Source organism: Alligator mississippiensis, chromosome 7, assembly GCF_030867095.1.
Source record: "Alligator mississippiensis isolate rAllMis1 chromosome 7, rAllMis1, whole genome shotgun sequence".
Taxonomy (NCBI): domain Eukaryota; kingdom Metazoa; phylum Chordata; order Crocodylia; family Alligatoridae; genus Alligator; species Alligator mississippiensis.
In genome coordinates, this window is record NC_081830.1 from 3254411 (window position 1) to 3268063 (window position 13653).

Consider the following 13653-nt stretch of genomic DNA (forward strand, 5'->3'; position numbering starts at 1 on the left):
ATCTGTCCATTTCTGCCATGCTGGAGTCAATTGTTTCTGCCCAGGGGAGCATCCATGAAGTGAGTACGGTCCAAGCACTGTAAATCTCTTAGCTGCTGGGCTCCAACCAACCACTGGCTTAAGTGGGAGCCCCCAGATGAGGAGGTTAGTATGGCTACTGAAGGGAAGAGACACGTATTGTCACATCAGGCTCTGGCCCCTGCCAGGTTTGGATCCAGACAAATCAGATCCATGAATGATCCCTTGATTCTCCTTGTGGAGCCTGTTTGGCATGGTGTGTAGATAGCATGAGGCCAGGCTTGGATGTGTGCTGCATGGGGCACCTGTGCCAGATCAGCCCTGTGGACTAGATCGGGGGTTTGTCTGGACTGGGCCAATTGATCCACCCTACATGCTGGATCCAGTGTGCGCGGTCAGTGTGGTGAAACTGCCACATGCAGAACATGCCCCATGCTGTGTGTCACATGTGCCCCAGACTGCCCCACATACCTTACGCTGTGCATGGTGCTAGGGTGGGTTTGCACTGCATGGGATGTGCAGGGACAGTGCTGTACACGTGCTGCAAGCAGCAGACCTGGCCAGTTCACAACACAAGTTGCACGCTGCCCCTTCACTAGTGACTAGACCACCCCTGCGGGCTTGACCTGGGACGAGGGGCCCATCTGTGTTTGACACCCCTGAGTTAAAGGGAACTAGACTGTGGGGTATGCAAGAGATGAAGGGGCGCTGGGACCCAGGGTGTATTTGAAACAAGGGAAAGTGGTCTGAGGGTCTGTCATATTCACAACAGCAGTTTCAGACCCAGGACCCTACTAATGATTACTGAGCTAATATTTCCTCAATGTGATGCCTTGCAATGGGACTTGTTTTGCCCAGTCATTGAACATATTGATTAAATTGAAAATTAGTGGAGGGGTTTTTTTCATCTTACCACCTGATGCGTCATCTTAAGTTCTTGTTGGTATTTTTCAGGATAATTATTTTTCAGGTATTTTGGGTGTGGGCGTGGAGTTCTTTTATCATTGCTAAACAAGTGACTTGCCAACTCGCATAGAATCGTACTGAATTGCAACTTGGTGCCTCTGTGCATCCAAAGCGGCCCGGTCTGGCTCACAGGGACGACAGAGCAAGATACAGAAGCTCAGTGCCTTAGCAGTGATCCTATGACTTGTATTCTGCCTAAACCACAGCTATGCTGTTTTTCTAAAATCTAAGCAGCGAAGATTGCTTACATTTGGGATTTTGCCTCCAAGCTGTGCAGGACTCCAGGGAATGAGTCCTACAAGCCATTAAAAGAAAAAAAAAAACCCCTGAACAATTGCTTCTTGCTTCAGTCCTTTTATAAAAGGCGTGGGTGAGGTCAGCTGCGCGCTCTGAAGTAAATCCAACCAGGTTTCTGTCATGCAGTGACAGGGGGAGCCGAGAAAGACCTCTGAATTATCATTGATTTTGGGGATCTAGACTAGTGGCTGGTGCAGAGGAGATTTGACAGATCAACTGGACAAGAGGAAAGGATCTCAGTGGAGGAAATCTGAATATGACACAAGATGAGGAAACTTCCACAAAGACAACTTTAGTAAGTTTGCTACATCAATGCAAGGTCTTGCCTCAGTAAGTTGCAGAGGAGATTTAGTTATATAAAAGTTGGAAAACCTGGCAACACAAATCATACTGAATATTATGTTTAATATATTCTAGGCTGGGAGAGTTTATGAAGAAATTTTCAGTGTTTTTACCAGCAATTCAGAGAACGTTTTACAGCTTATAGGGAGGTGGGGTAGGGAATGGGACCTCCAGGGTATTCATCTTTTTGTTTAATATCCTTGTTCTTACAACTTACTTTTGTTTCTTTCAGCACAATATTTCCAGCTGATATGGGTTGAAAACTGTAGACTTGCAGAATAAAAAATAAAATGCCTGAGCTGCGGCTGGGTAAAAAAGATTTCCTTTAGTTTTTTAATGAAATATCAAAATATTTTATTTTATGTAAGGTGTCTTTAGGGAAACATAATGTACTAAAAGAAAAACTTTGCAATGGGGATAAATACTGGAAAATCTCTGTTCTTACCATGAAATTTGGAAATCGGATAAGGAGACATTATTGATGGGAAATGAATTTGTTTCCTCCTTACCACTGCCCTGATTTTATTATACATAGGACCTCCACGGTGCCCTGGGAAGGAGGATGTCCAACTGCACCACTGTAACCGAGTTCCTCCTCCTGGGCTTCTCGGACACTCGGGAGCTGCAGATCTTGCACTTTGTCATCTTTCTGGCAGCGTACCTGGCAGCTCTGGTGGGGAACCTCCTTGTTCTCACTGTTGTAACTACGGACCACCACCTCCACAGCCCCATGTACTACTTTTTGGCAAATTTGTCCATCCTTGACCTGGGCTCTATCTCTGTCATTGTCCCCAAGTCCATGGCCAATTCTCTCTTAAACACCAGGACAATATCCTACGCTGGATGTGTGGCCCAGGTCTTTTACTTGCTCCTTTTTTGTACAGCTGGTGTTGCACTCCTAACTATCATGGCATTTGACCGGTACGTTGCCATCTGCAAGCCACTGCATTATGAGATAATTATGAACAGGAGAGCTTGTGTCCAGATGGCTGCCAGTGCTTGGGCTGCTGGTGCCATCAACTCTGCAATGCACACCGGGAACACCTTTAGTCTCCCCTTCTGCCACTCAAATATCATCAACCAGTTCTTCTGTGAAGTGCCCCAGCTGCTCAAGCTCTCCTGCTCTGACACATACCGCAGGGAGCTGGCAGCTATTGTCTTCACTGCGTTTTTAGGTCTAGGCTGTTTTGTTTTCATCGTTGTGTCGTATGTTCGGATCTTCACCGCAGTGTGGAGCATCCCCTCAGAGCAGGGCCGGCAGAAAGCCTTCTCCACCTGCATTCCCCACCTTATCGTGGTCTCCCTGTTTGTTTCCACTGCCGGCATTGCCTACACGAAGCCTGTCTCTGACTCCCCGTCCCGTCTGGATCTCCTGGCAGCTGTTCTGTACTGTGTGGTGCCTCCATTGATGAATCCGGTCATCTACAGCATGAGGAACAAGGAGATCCAAGCTGCCCTGAGGAAACTGCAGGTCCTGCCCAAGAACAATATGTGCATCTTTAGCTCATGACTTTGCTTTACTTATTACATTTCTTTGATAATTTATGCATGAAATTAAGGTTTTCATAATATACTGTACATATCGTGTCCTTATAAAAATGAAGCTGGTGGGCTACGTTCTGTAGCACTGTAAGGACAATGGCGTGGCTCTTTTTGTATTAACATTGTTGAAAAGGAAAAGCAACACGGCATGCATCATTCTTGCATTCTGTGCGATATGTTAAATAAATCCCCCCGAATTGTAAGATGACAAAGAATTGTAGAATTTAATTTAGTAATTGATGTAATCGGTTCTTCGGATGACAGGATATACATGCAAACATCCAGGTGATATGCAGCTGGGAAGAAGTGCAAACACTTTAGGGGATAGGACCAGAATTCCAGTGGGTCTGGATAGATTGGGAGGTTGGACTAGAAACAACAGGGTGAAGTCCAAGCCAATAAATGGAAGGTGCTGGACCTAGAGAAGAATTATCAAAAGCAGAAATACAGGTTGGGTTATAAAAGGTTGTGATCCACCAGGCCTGCCAGGTCCTTTTCAACACTGCTGCCACCCAGACTCAGCATGGCTCAGCCATTTGTTGTAGCTACAAAAATGTGAATGCAGTTTTGGGCTGCAACAACAGAAGTATTAGACATAAAACATGGGAGTTGATAGTGCCACTGTAGATGGCACTACTTAGGCTTCAACTAGACTATTGTGTGAAGGTCTGGGCTCCACACTTTATGCAGGAATATAGAGAAGTTAGAGAAGTTCAGAGACAGTTGACAAGAATGATAAAGGGCTGGAAAGCATGCCATGCAAGGAGAGGTTGAGAGAACACAAGTTCTTCCACCAACGCTTTGAGATCCAGTGTTCAGAGGGCTAGGACATTCAAAAGTGCTCAAGCATTGGTGGGAGCCTAATAACTTTTGACTGGTTTAGAAACAGCTGTCTCATGAACTCTAACCCTTGTTAGTTGACTGTAGGAAGGGAGTGTTATCACATCACTCAGAACAAATGTCAGGGCCATAGCAGGTTGGGGTACATAAAAAAGCCCTACAGTGAGTTAGATGCTTATTTGAAGATAGATATAAGATACCAACTCACCTCCCTGTTTCTAAATACTCTCCCTTCCAGTCCTAGGATGCTATGAACGTCGCTGCCTCTGATGTCATTTTAGCTCCTAATAAAACAAACTATTCTCTGACTATAAATTGAATGTAGCCCTGTATGTGGGTCCTTTTTCCTGCTGCCTACTGCAGGCCAGTTAGCTCTACAGAGTAACACCAAACCAACTTGAGCCTCTAGAAACATAAATTGAATAGACCCAAATCCTCTGCCATCTGCAGACTTTACATGAGCCACTAGAGCTCAGAGCAGCCCGGCTTCCTCTCCTTGTCAGGCATTCCTTCACAGCGCGCTCCCTCCTACTCTCTCCTCTGCATTTGAAGCTCCCAGTGCAACAGTCAGTCATTAGCAGAATGCCCCACAGCAGGACATCATGGTTAACAGGGTTGGCTACCCCTTCTTCAGGGGACATATTACTATTTTATAAGCTCTTATTCATACTAATGGTCAAATGATCAGACTGGCTGACATCAGGGAGGGCAAATGGGCTTTTTCGTTTAGTTCCTAAACACAAATCCAAGGTGCCTTTCTATGTTACTCTTCTTATACATTGCAAATACTTACCTGAAGTTGGTATTAACCCTCGACCTCCAAGACTGCTGACTTCTGAGATTCAAGCAAGAACTGCAGGGTGGCACACTCATGCCGGCCGGACATACTGCCTTCCCACTCCCTGCCTGCATTACTCCTATTTTCTAACACTTTGTATCAATAAAATTTGCCTGTTATCAAACAGAAAGAGTTGTGGTTGCTCCAATGAAAAGTTGTGCTTGCGCAGAACAATGTATCAGGCCTGGTTTTTAAATCCAGTGCCAACAAGACGCATATTGTCACATCAGGCTCCGGCACCTGTCAGGTTTGCATCAAGAGAAATCAGGTCTATGAACAAGTCTCTAATCCCTGGATTTTCCTTGTGGAGCCTGTCTGGCATAGGGTGCATACAACATACAGCTGGGCTGGGATGTGTGCTGCAGACAGCATCTGTGAGCGACCAGCCCTGCACATTTGATTGAGGGAATCTCTGGATTGGGCCCATTGACCAACCCTACATGTGGAGTCCGACGTGCACAGTCAGCCTGGTGCAAATGCCACATGCCATACGTGCCCCAGACTGGCACTGCATGCTATGTGAGGCACATGCTCCAGACTGGCCCCACACATCTGCTTTGCATGGTTTTGCAGTGGATTTGCGCTACATGTCATGTGCAGAGATAGGGATGTACACATGCATCAAGAAGCATACATGGCCAGTGTACAACACAAGTTTCATGGAGCACTGCCCCTAGACCACCCCTGCAGGCTAGATCTGGCATGTGGGGCCCATCTGTGTATGATACCTCTGGGTTTAAGAGAAGTAGCTGGGAGGGTTTTCAAGAAATGAAGGGGAGCTGAGACCTAGGATGTATCTGAATCAGGGGAAAGTGGTCTGAAGGTCTGTAGTGACATAGCAGTGAGCTACGTCGCCATGTGGCGCACTACGGTGAGGTAGTGATCGTGTGGGTCTACACATGATTGGCGGCTACATCCTCATAGCGGTGCACTCCCGGTATAGCACATTGCTACAGGAACGTAGTGGCAAAATCTAACCGTGCACTGCACACACGGCGCAGTACAGGCAGTTACTCCACTTTGGGGCAGTTACTCCAGGCACAAAAGGCCCAAAGGAAGTACTAAAGCATGGCGCTGTAGCAACATCCCTGTACAATGATGTGGAGACGCGCCCTAAGGAAACAGAGCACTGAAGACCTCATTCCTCACTCCCTTCTCCTCCTTTGCCAATCCTAGGATTCATTGTTCTGCAATCACAGAGAACCAAAGCAACACAAAAAATAAAAAGATGGGTATTATGACATAGACTGGGCACAAAGAATTGCAGGACATAAAAGTTAGGAGAAAAGTTAATGAGCTACCTATATCAGAGGCACTGTTATGTCCAAAATGCAGGTAGGTCTTAGAGGTATTGGCAACACCACCTAAGGTACAAAAGTGAGCCAGCAAATCTATGCAACTCTTTTCCTAATAGTGACTACATATCTCCCTGACATTTTAGATGCCTGAATATTTTAATCTGGCCTCCAAATGCTACATATCTAGCCCAGAAGCATGAAACAATAGATACAAGGGGATCAAACTAAACAATCAAAATAAAACTTTATGTCTTCACAGTATGAATCCAGGAAGGCTTATTTCTGATTCTGTGCTTCAAAGCTAAGCTGGGCTCTAGGGAACAAGTCCCAGAAGCCCTAAGAAGAGAGATGTGGATAAACCACCTTCCCCCAGCATCAGTCCTTCCAAGCCAGTGAAGTTCCCTGTCATCTGCAGAGAGAAACTGGTTTGGATCTACTTCTGTCAGGTCAGTCTTGGAGCAAAGAGAAAGCTCCTACTAAGATACTTTGACTTTGAAAGATTTGGCAGTGGCAGGGAAAAGGGAAATGAGGTAGATCAGTGGTGGGAAAAAAGGAAGGAATCCTGGCACCGGAGGATCTATCAAGCGTTGAGAAAAACTTCCCATTGCAGTAAGTTTATTATTCAAATTAACTGTGGGTGGTTGGGAAGAAGAGGGATGTGCGTGGTATTTAAGAACCTAAAAAAGACATACAACTGGAAGTCTATCAACATTTTAATAGCAAAGTAGTCAAAATTCTTTAGCTGGTGAAAGAAAAAAGAAAGAAAGAGAAGAAAACAGCTTCCTTTAGAAAATCTGAATTTTCTACCAAGAACCCACGTATTTTAGTGTTTTTGCAACCGGAGATTTTTCAATCAAAAGCTGCAGGAGACTGCAAATGTAAACCAAATGATCCCACCCATACATTTGATTTTTAGTTCTTCTACATAAACGTAGGCTTTTGAAGAAATGTACATATTGCAAAACATTCTGTCTTTAAGAGAAGACATTTTTATAAGAAATCTCTTTCCAGGATTAAATTGTAAGTCCCACAACAGAGCAGCAGTATTTCCCAGCAACACCAGAATGCCAACCCCACCTATTCATGGCATCCAGATGTTGCTGTTTCCTAGAAAGTAAAAAAAAAACACCTGAAGGAAGGATAACTCAGTAAGCCTCACAGTTGATCCCCCGCCCTAAAAATATATCTTACATATGTGAGTGCCTCTTGAATTAGGGTCATGGGATCCAAGAAAGTGTGACGAGCAAATGCATAGTGAGAAGCATCCCTTGCCCAAAGAGCTTCAAGTTTTTGGACCCAAATGACAAAGACCAATGACACCAAGTGAAGGGCCAGGAAGATGGGATTGGCCTATCATGGCAGAGAGATGACCGTCCAGCCGGGGGTGGGGACCATATAAATTAGCTTATCGTGGCAGGCTGAACTCGGTATAGATTCAGTCCAGACAAGTTGACTCTTGGGATGCTGCCCATGTTGATGTTATAGAAAGCAGTGAAGAGGAAAGGAGGATGCGTTAGCATTTTATTGCCATCACAAGTGCTGGTTTCAGTGAGCCTGCCTTTGCTGTGGCCTTGGTTTTTTCCCTGTGAGTTTTGCTTTTCCTGTTACTGCTATTAAAATCAAATACAAAATGCTTCCAGCCAAAACTACCATGTGGGTTTTCTACGATGGTTCATAGGCTACTGTCCCAAGGCCTCTGAACCCTATTCTGCCCTCCATACTGGGCTCCTTGGGTTGACTATGTTACTTTGGTCTGGCAACTCGGTGAAGGGAGGTATCTTTACAGCGAAACTGGAAATGGGGGGGGGGGGGGGAAGAGGAGAATGAGGGCATGAAGCAATTAAAAGGTAAACCCTCTGTGTTCTTGCAGTCCCAATCAACTAATTATAAAACTTGCTTTTGACTGCAGTATACTCTTTTAGTAGGCTTGGTGTTTGTATAAATTTCATATAATGTAGTGGGAAAATATTTATCATTTATTTTAAATATCAAAACTTTAGGAGGGGGCAGAAATTAACTGAAAATATTGTGCACTTTTATCATGAAACATTGGAACACTGCTCAGGAGAGATTATTGATGGGAATATCCAAACTGTTGAGCTTGTTACTCTCCTCCTTAACATTTCTCTGCTTGTATTATCCACAGGGTTTGCAAAATGCACTAAGGAGGATGTCCAACTGGACCACTGTAACCGAGTTCCTCCTCCTGGGCTTCTCGGACACTCGGGAGCTGCAGATCTTGCACTTTGTCATCTTTCTGGCAGCGTACCTGGCAGCTCTGGTGGGGAACCTCCTTGTTATCACTGTTGTAACTACGGACCACCACCTCCACAGCCCCATGTACTACTTCTTGGTGAATTTGTCCATCCTTGACCTTGGATCCATCTCTGTCATCATCCCCAAGTCAATGGCCAATTCTCTCTTAAACATCAGGACAATCTCCTATTTCGGATGTGTGGCCCAGGTCTTTCTCTTCCCACTCTTTTGTATAGCTGATCTTGCCTTCCTCACCATCATGGCATATGACCGGTACGTTGCCATCTGCAAGCCACTGCATTATCAGATGATAATGAACAAGACAGCTTGTATTCAAATGGCTGCCGGTGCATGGGTCACTGCTATTCTCTATTCTGCATTGCACAGTTGGAGCATATTCAGCAAACCCTTCTACCATTCCAACATAATCAACCAGTTTTTCTGTGAAATCCCCCAGCTCCTCAAGCTGTTGTGCTCTGATGCGTATCTCAGAGAACTGAGGGTTATTGCATTTAGTATGTGTTTAGTGTCAAGCTATTTTGCTTTCATAGTTGTGTCATATGTTCAAATCCTACCTACAGTGCTGAGATTGCCCTCTGAAGAAAGCCGGAATAAAGCCTTTTCTACCTGCCTTCCTCACCTTATTGTGGTCTCCTTGCTTGTGAGCACCGGCACCTTTGCCCACATGAAACCCACTTCAAGGTCCTACTCTGCTCTGGACCTTAGCATGGCTGTTCTGTATTCTGTGGTTCCTCCATTGATGAATCCATTCATTTACAGCATAAGGAACAAGGAGCTGAAGGCTTCTTTGAGGAAACATCTCTGTAGGATGTTATTTGGCAGCAAGAACAAATTTGTCTCCCTCTCATGACTCCCTCTCTAGACTGTAGTTCATTTCTGTTATTCCTAACAGTTATAATGACGTGATTACAGTATTTGTTCTGTGAAAATATAATGTGAAATCAGTTTACTGTAAAAAAAAAAAAAGAAAAATCAAATATCAGTGTAATAAAAATGTGACATGAGTTCCCAAATAAATATATCTTTCATTTCTGTATTCTTGCTCTCATGATGTTCGTTATGAAGAGACACATATCAACCATCTTATTTAGACAGTGCCTGCAAAAAAAATGGTCTGTAGCAGATCTCTGACAGATATTAGGTTCTTTCTATTTTGGAGGATAAAAAAATCTGATTGAGGGACCAATGGATTTCTTGTTTTCCTTTCGAGTTTTTTTCATCTGAGCATTTGGTTGATTTAATGAAGTAATTTTGTATGAAGCCAGAATAGGTTGCTGTGATTGTCAAAGCAATAGACTGGAAAAAGCAATATTTCATTTGATTAATTTTTGTTAAGATTTAATCTTTCCTTTCAAAAAGATCCAATCTTGATTTAAAGAGACTACGTGGGATTTTTTGGGGGGAGGATTTGAAGAGTAGACATATTTTTAATTGCTTTGTACTGGGGTTCTCAATAGGGAAACTCTTTAGGGTTTTCTAACAGACCAATATGCTTGTGTGTTCACTAGTGAAGAAATGAAAAATAAGTGTCTATAGATGCTTGGACAACACTGTCCCCAGGTTCTTGATTTTTTTTGTGTGTCCGTGGGACTCTACTGTGTTCCTAAAAATGTGTTACAGTGTTTAGTCTGGTATTTATGTAGCCGATTCCAGATTACATTGAAATGAATATATCTATGAATGCTATATTACCTTTGTTATGGCGGAAAGGCTGTTTGTATTTCCTAAAGACAATTTGTCTCTAAATGAGAATGAATTATTGGGATTTAACCATTTATTTCAAAGGGTTAACTCTTTAGGGAATGTGCTGTTTCTTGGAGGGGTCAGTAACTGCTTTTAGTCACTGCTGGGAGAGACCAGATATGGTTCCCACTTAATCTAGCTTTTCCTGCAATTTAAGGACATACTGTACCACCTTCTGCCCCTTTGACCCTGAGCCTACAAAGATTTTTGTAAGATGTCTAATATTCCTGGGGTTGCCAGCTATACAACAACTCAAAAGGGGAAAAGCCCATCAATGATGATGGGACCTTCTAAATTACAAATTATAAATAGTAGGCCTGTGTGAAGCAGCTAGTATTCACTATGGATTCGGTTTCGGCTGATTCAGGGGACAATGATTTGATTCAAATCAAATTGATTTGATTTGATTGATTTGATTCAATCAAAACACTGTCCTGAATCCTTCTGGCCAAATCTGATTTGGAGATTCGGCTGCTGCTGAAGCAGCTGAATCTCCAAATCAAACAGGCCCCCATCACCCGCCTACTCTCCCAGCCCTGTCAATGGCTGCCCCACCTGGCCCCCGCATCCTGGCTCTTTGAAGGAAAAAAAAAAAGCCTTGCACTCACTGGATCCTGCCAGGTGGGAGAGCGCTCCCCACTGCACCCCACTGCACCATGCTGCATGGGGAGGGCTCTGCCACGAGCCCCCAGAAGCCCCGACAGCTGCTGCAGCATCTGGTGAGTGCAGGGCCTTTTCTTTGTTTGTTTAAAGAGCTGGGATGTTGGGGCCAGGTGGGGCAGCCATTCATGGAGCTGGGAGACCAAGCGGGAATCAGGGGGCACTCAGAGGGGCTGAGGCAGCAGGCAGGGATAGGGCCTGGTGTGGGTCCACACCATGGTCCCCTCCCCACTTCGCCACCTACTTATCAGCATGGAGCCTGGGTCCAGCTCCCTGTAATGGTGAGCAGGGACTGCCCAAATTGCTGAATCTTTTCTGAATCGATTTGGAGGCTTGGAATTGATTTAGAGCTTTTTTTGGTCTCCCGATTCGATTCAGATTCAGAGATTCGGCTGCTGAATAGGGCCGAATCTCCTCTGAATCGAATCAGCACCTGAAGCTTCACACAGCCCTAATAAATAGTGCGGTAGCTTGTCCCAACTTTGGGGTTCCCCAGCTTCAAAGCGTCACAGCATCTCCGTGAATGTTTGGTTGAATCTCTCATCCAAGACATCTATTTGTGGATGGTGAACTGAGATCACCAAATGGACCTTAAGAGTGCTCAGGCCTCCTGCAGGAGCCATGACATCAACACAATGCCCTGTTTCTTTAACAACTCTCCAGAAAGAGAGTACTTTCAAATACTGAGGCAACCACTTTGGCCAAGATTGAGCATATGGCTGCTGCTTCTGGGACTGGTGGCATAGTCTACCAGCACAAGAATAAACTGGTGCCCACTTGCACTAACCATGTCCATTCCCACGAACTCAAATGTGGTGCTGGCCAGTTGGATCTCCTGGCAGCTGTTCTGTATTGTGTGGTTCCTACATTGATGAATCCAGTCATCTACAGCATGAGGAACAGAGAGATCCAAGCTGCCCTGAGGAAACTGTGCCACAGGCTGATCCGCTCCAACAACAATATGTCCATCTTTCTTTCATGAGTTTGCTTTACTTATGTTTCTTTTCTAATTAACTCATGAAACTATTGTTTTCATACTATCATGTGCAGTGCACTTATAAAAAAAGAAGGTGATGGGTTAATTCTGTAGCTTTGTAAGGACAATGAGACTTGATTTGTATAATTGTGTGTTAACAATGTTGAAGTGCAGAAGTAATGTTTCATGCATCAGTTTTACTGTCTGCACCACCTAAAATAAAACTAACCAATTGCAAGATGTCAAGAATGATAACTGTGATATCAAGGAGATTCCCAATCAGAGATGCCATCAGAAAGTGCTGGTTCCACATTGGGAGGACAAAACCCCCTTTTTCTTGAAGGTTGCAAGGAGGGCTCATGGGATATCTCTATAACTCTATGTAATGGACACATCAATATGATAAGGAGGGAGATCACCAACATTTTCCACTTTTAGGCCAGACTGACCAAGCTCAGAGGAAAACTAGGCTGATACCAAACCCAGGTGACTACTACCACTTTTCCCCAGTGCTGCTTCTTTTTGCTGCCCAGCTGCAGTACCGCACCGCGCAGGGTCAGAGAAGGCCTCTGTTACCAAAAGCGGCCAAAGACCTTCCTCCACAGGGTAGATACAATGGGGTCATGGGCTCTAGACAGCCAACTGCCGTGATGAAGTCCAGACAAAACTGATAAGGTCAAAATGAAATATTTTGGGACTGTTTGGTTCATTAAAAAAAAAAAAAAAAATTTAAAAAATCCCAATTTTGGGGATTGGGAAATGTTGATATTTTTAAATAAGTGTGCACAGTCAATGGGTGCATCTCCATGTCCGCCCCACTGGGCAGTTGTTACTGTGCAGATATTTAGTACTAGCTTTAGCAAGTGCTAAATGAATGCTTAGTACCTGCTAGTATTGCAGAGTCCTAACAGAGCATGGATCGTTTCCAACCCTATTCCAGACCTTCGGGGCTCGGACAGCAAAGAAATTCTTCCTTATGTCCAGCCTGAAACGGTCTTGCAGCAGTTTATAACCGGTTGCCCTTGTCATCCCTTGGGGCGCTCTGGTGAACAATCATTCCCCCAGATACTGGTGGTCACCCCTGATAAACCTATAGGTGTCTATCACATCACCCCTGAGCCTGTGCTTTTCCAGGCTGAAGAGCCCCATAACTCTCAGCCTGTCGTCGTAAGGTCTGTTTTCCTTCCCTCTGATCATGCGCATGGCTCTTCTGTGGGCTCTCATGACAGTAGATTCAGAACCAGGATCCTAGTAATGATTACTGAGCTAATATTTTGTCAAAATAATGCCTTGCTCTGGGGCATTGCAATGGGGAATTATTTGTCTTTTGCACCTTACAACCTGACTTTTATTCTCATGTTATGTTCTCATGAAAAACTGCATAGGAACTAACCCAATTGTAATCTGTTGCCTCCCTGCATCCTAAGGTGCCCAGCCTGGCTAACAGGAGCAAGACAGAGAAGCTCAGGGCCTTCTCGGAGATCCCATGACTTGTGTTGTGAGGGGGATTAAAGCAGAGCACAGCTGTGCTGTTCTGCTAACATCTGTACAGCTCGGACTGTTTACATCTGGGGTTTCCCTTCTGAGCTGTGCAGGACTCCAGGGAACGAGTCCCAGGAGCCTTCAGAAGAAAACTACTGCAAAATTGCCACCTTGCTTCACTCCTTTTCTACAAGGCGGGGTTGAGGTCAGCTACACACTCAGAAACCTGGTTGGATTCACTCCAGTCGTTCAGTGACAGAGGGAGCAGAGAAAGACCTCTGAGTTAGCTGTGCTTCTGGGGACCCAGACTAGTGGTTGGTGCAGAGGAGAGCTGAGAGATCAACTGGACAAGAGCAAAGGATCTCAGCAGGGGA

General features: G+C 44.7%; 1 protein-coding gene across 1 annotated transcript; it reads left to right on the plus strand.

Moving 5' to 3' along the window:
• The first annotated feature begins 2164 nt into the window (after positions 1-2164).
• Positions 2165-3175, plus strand: LOC106738808 (olfactory receptor 14A16-like). The gene has a single exon (XM_059731536.1). The coding sequence runs from the start codon at positions 2186-2188 to the stop codon at positions 3131-3133; it is 948 nt and encodes a 315-aa protein (XP_059587519.1). The 5' UTR covers positions 2165-2185; the 3' UTR covers positions 3134-3175.
• The last annotated feature ends 10478 nt before the right edge of the window (positions 3176-13653 follow it).

Coding starts and splice junctions, on each gene's coding strand:
- LOC106738808 (XM_059731536.1), top strand. CDS start 2,186: ATGTCCAACTGCACCACTGTAACCGAGTTCCTCCTCCTGGGCTTCTCG.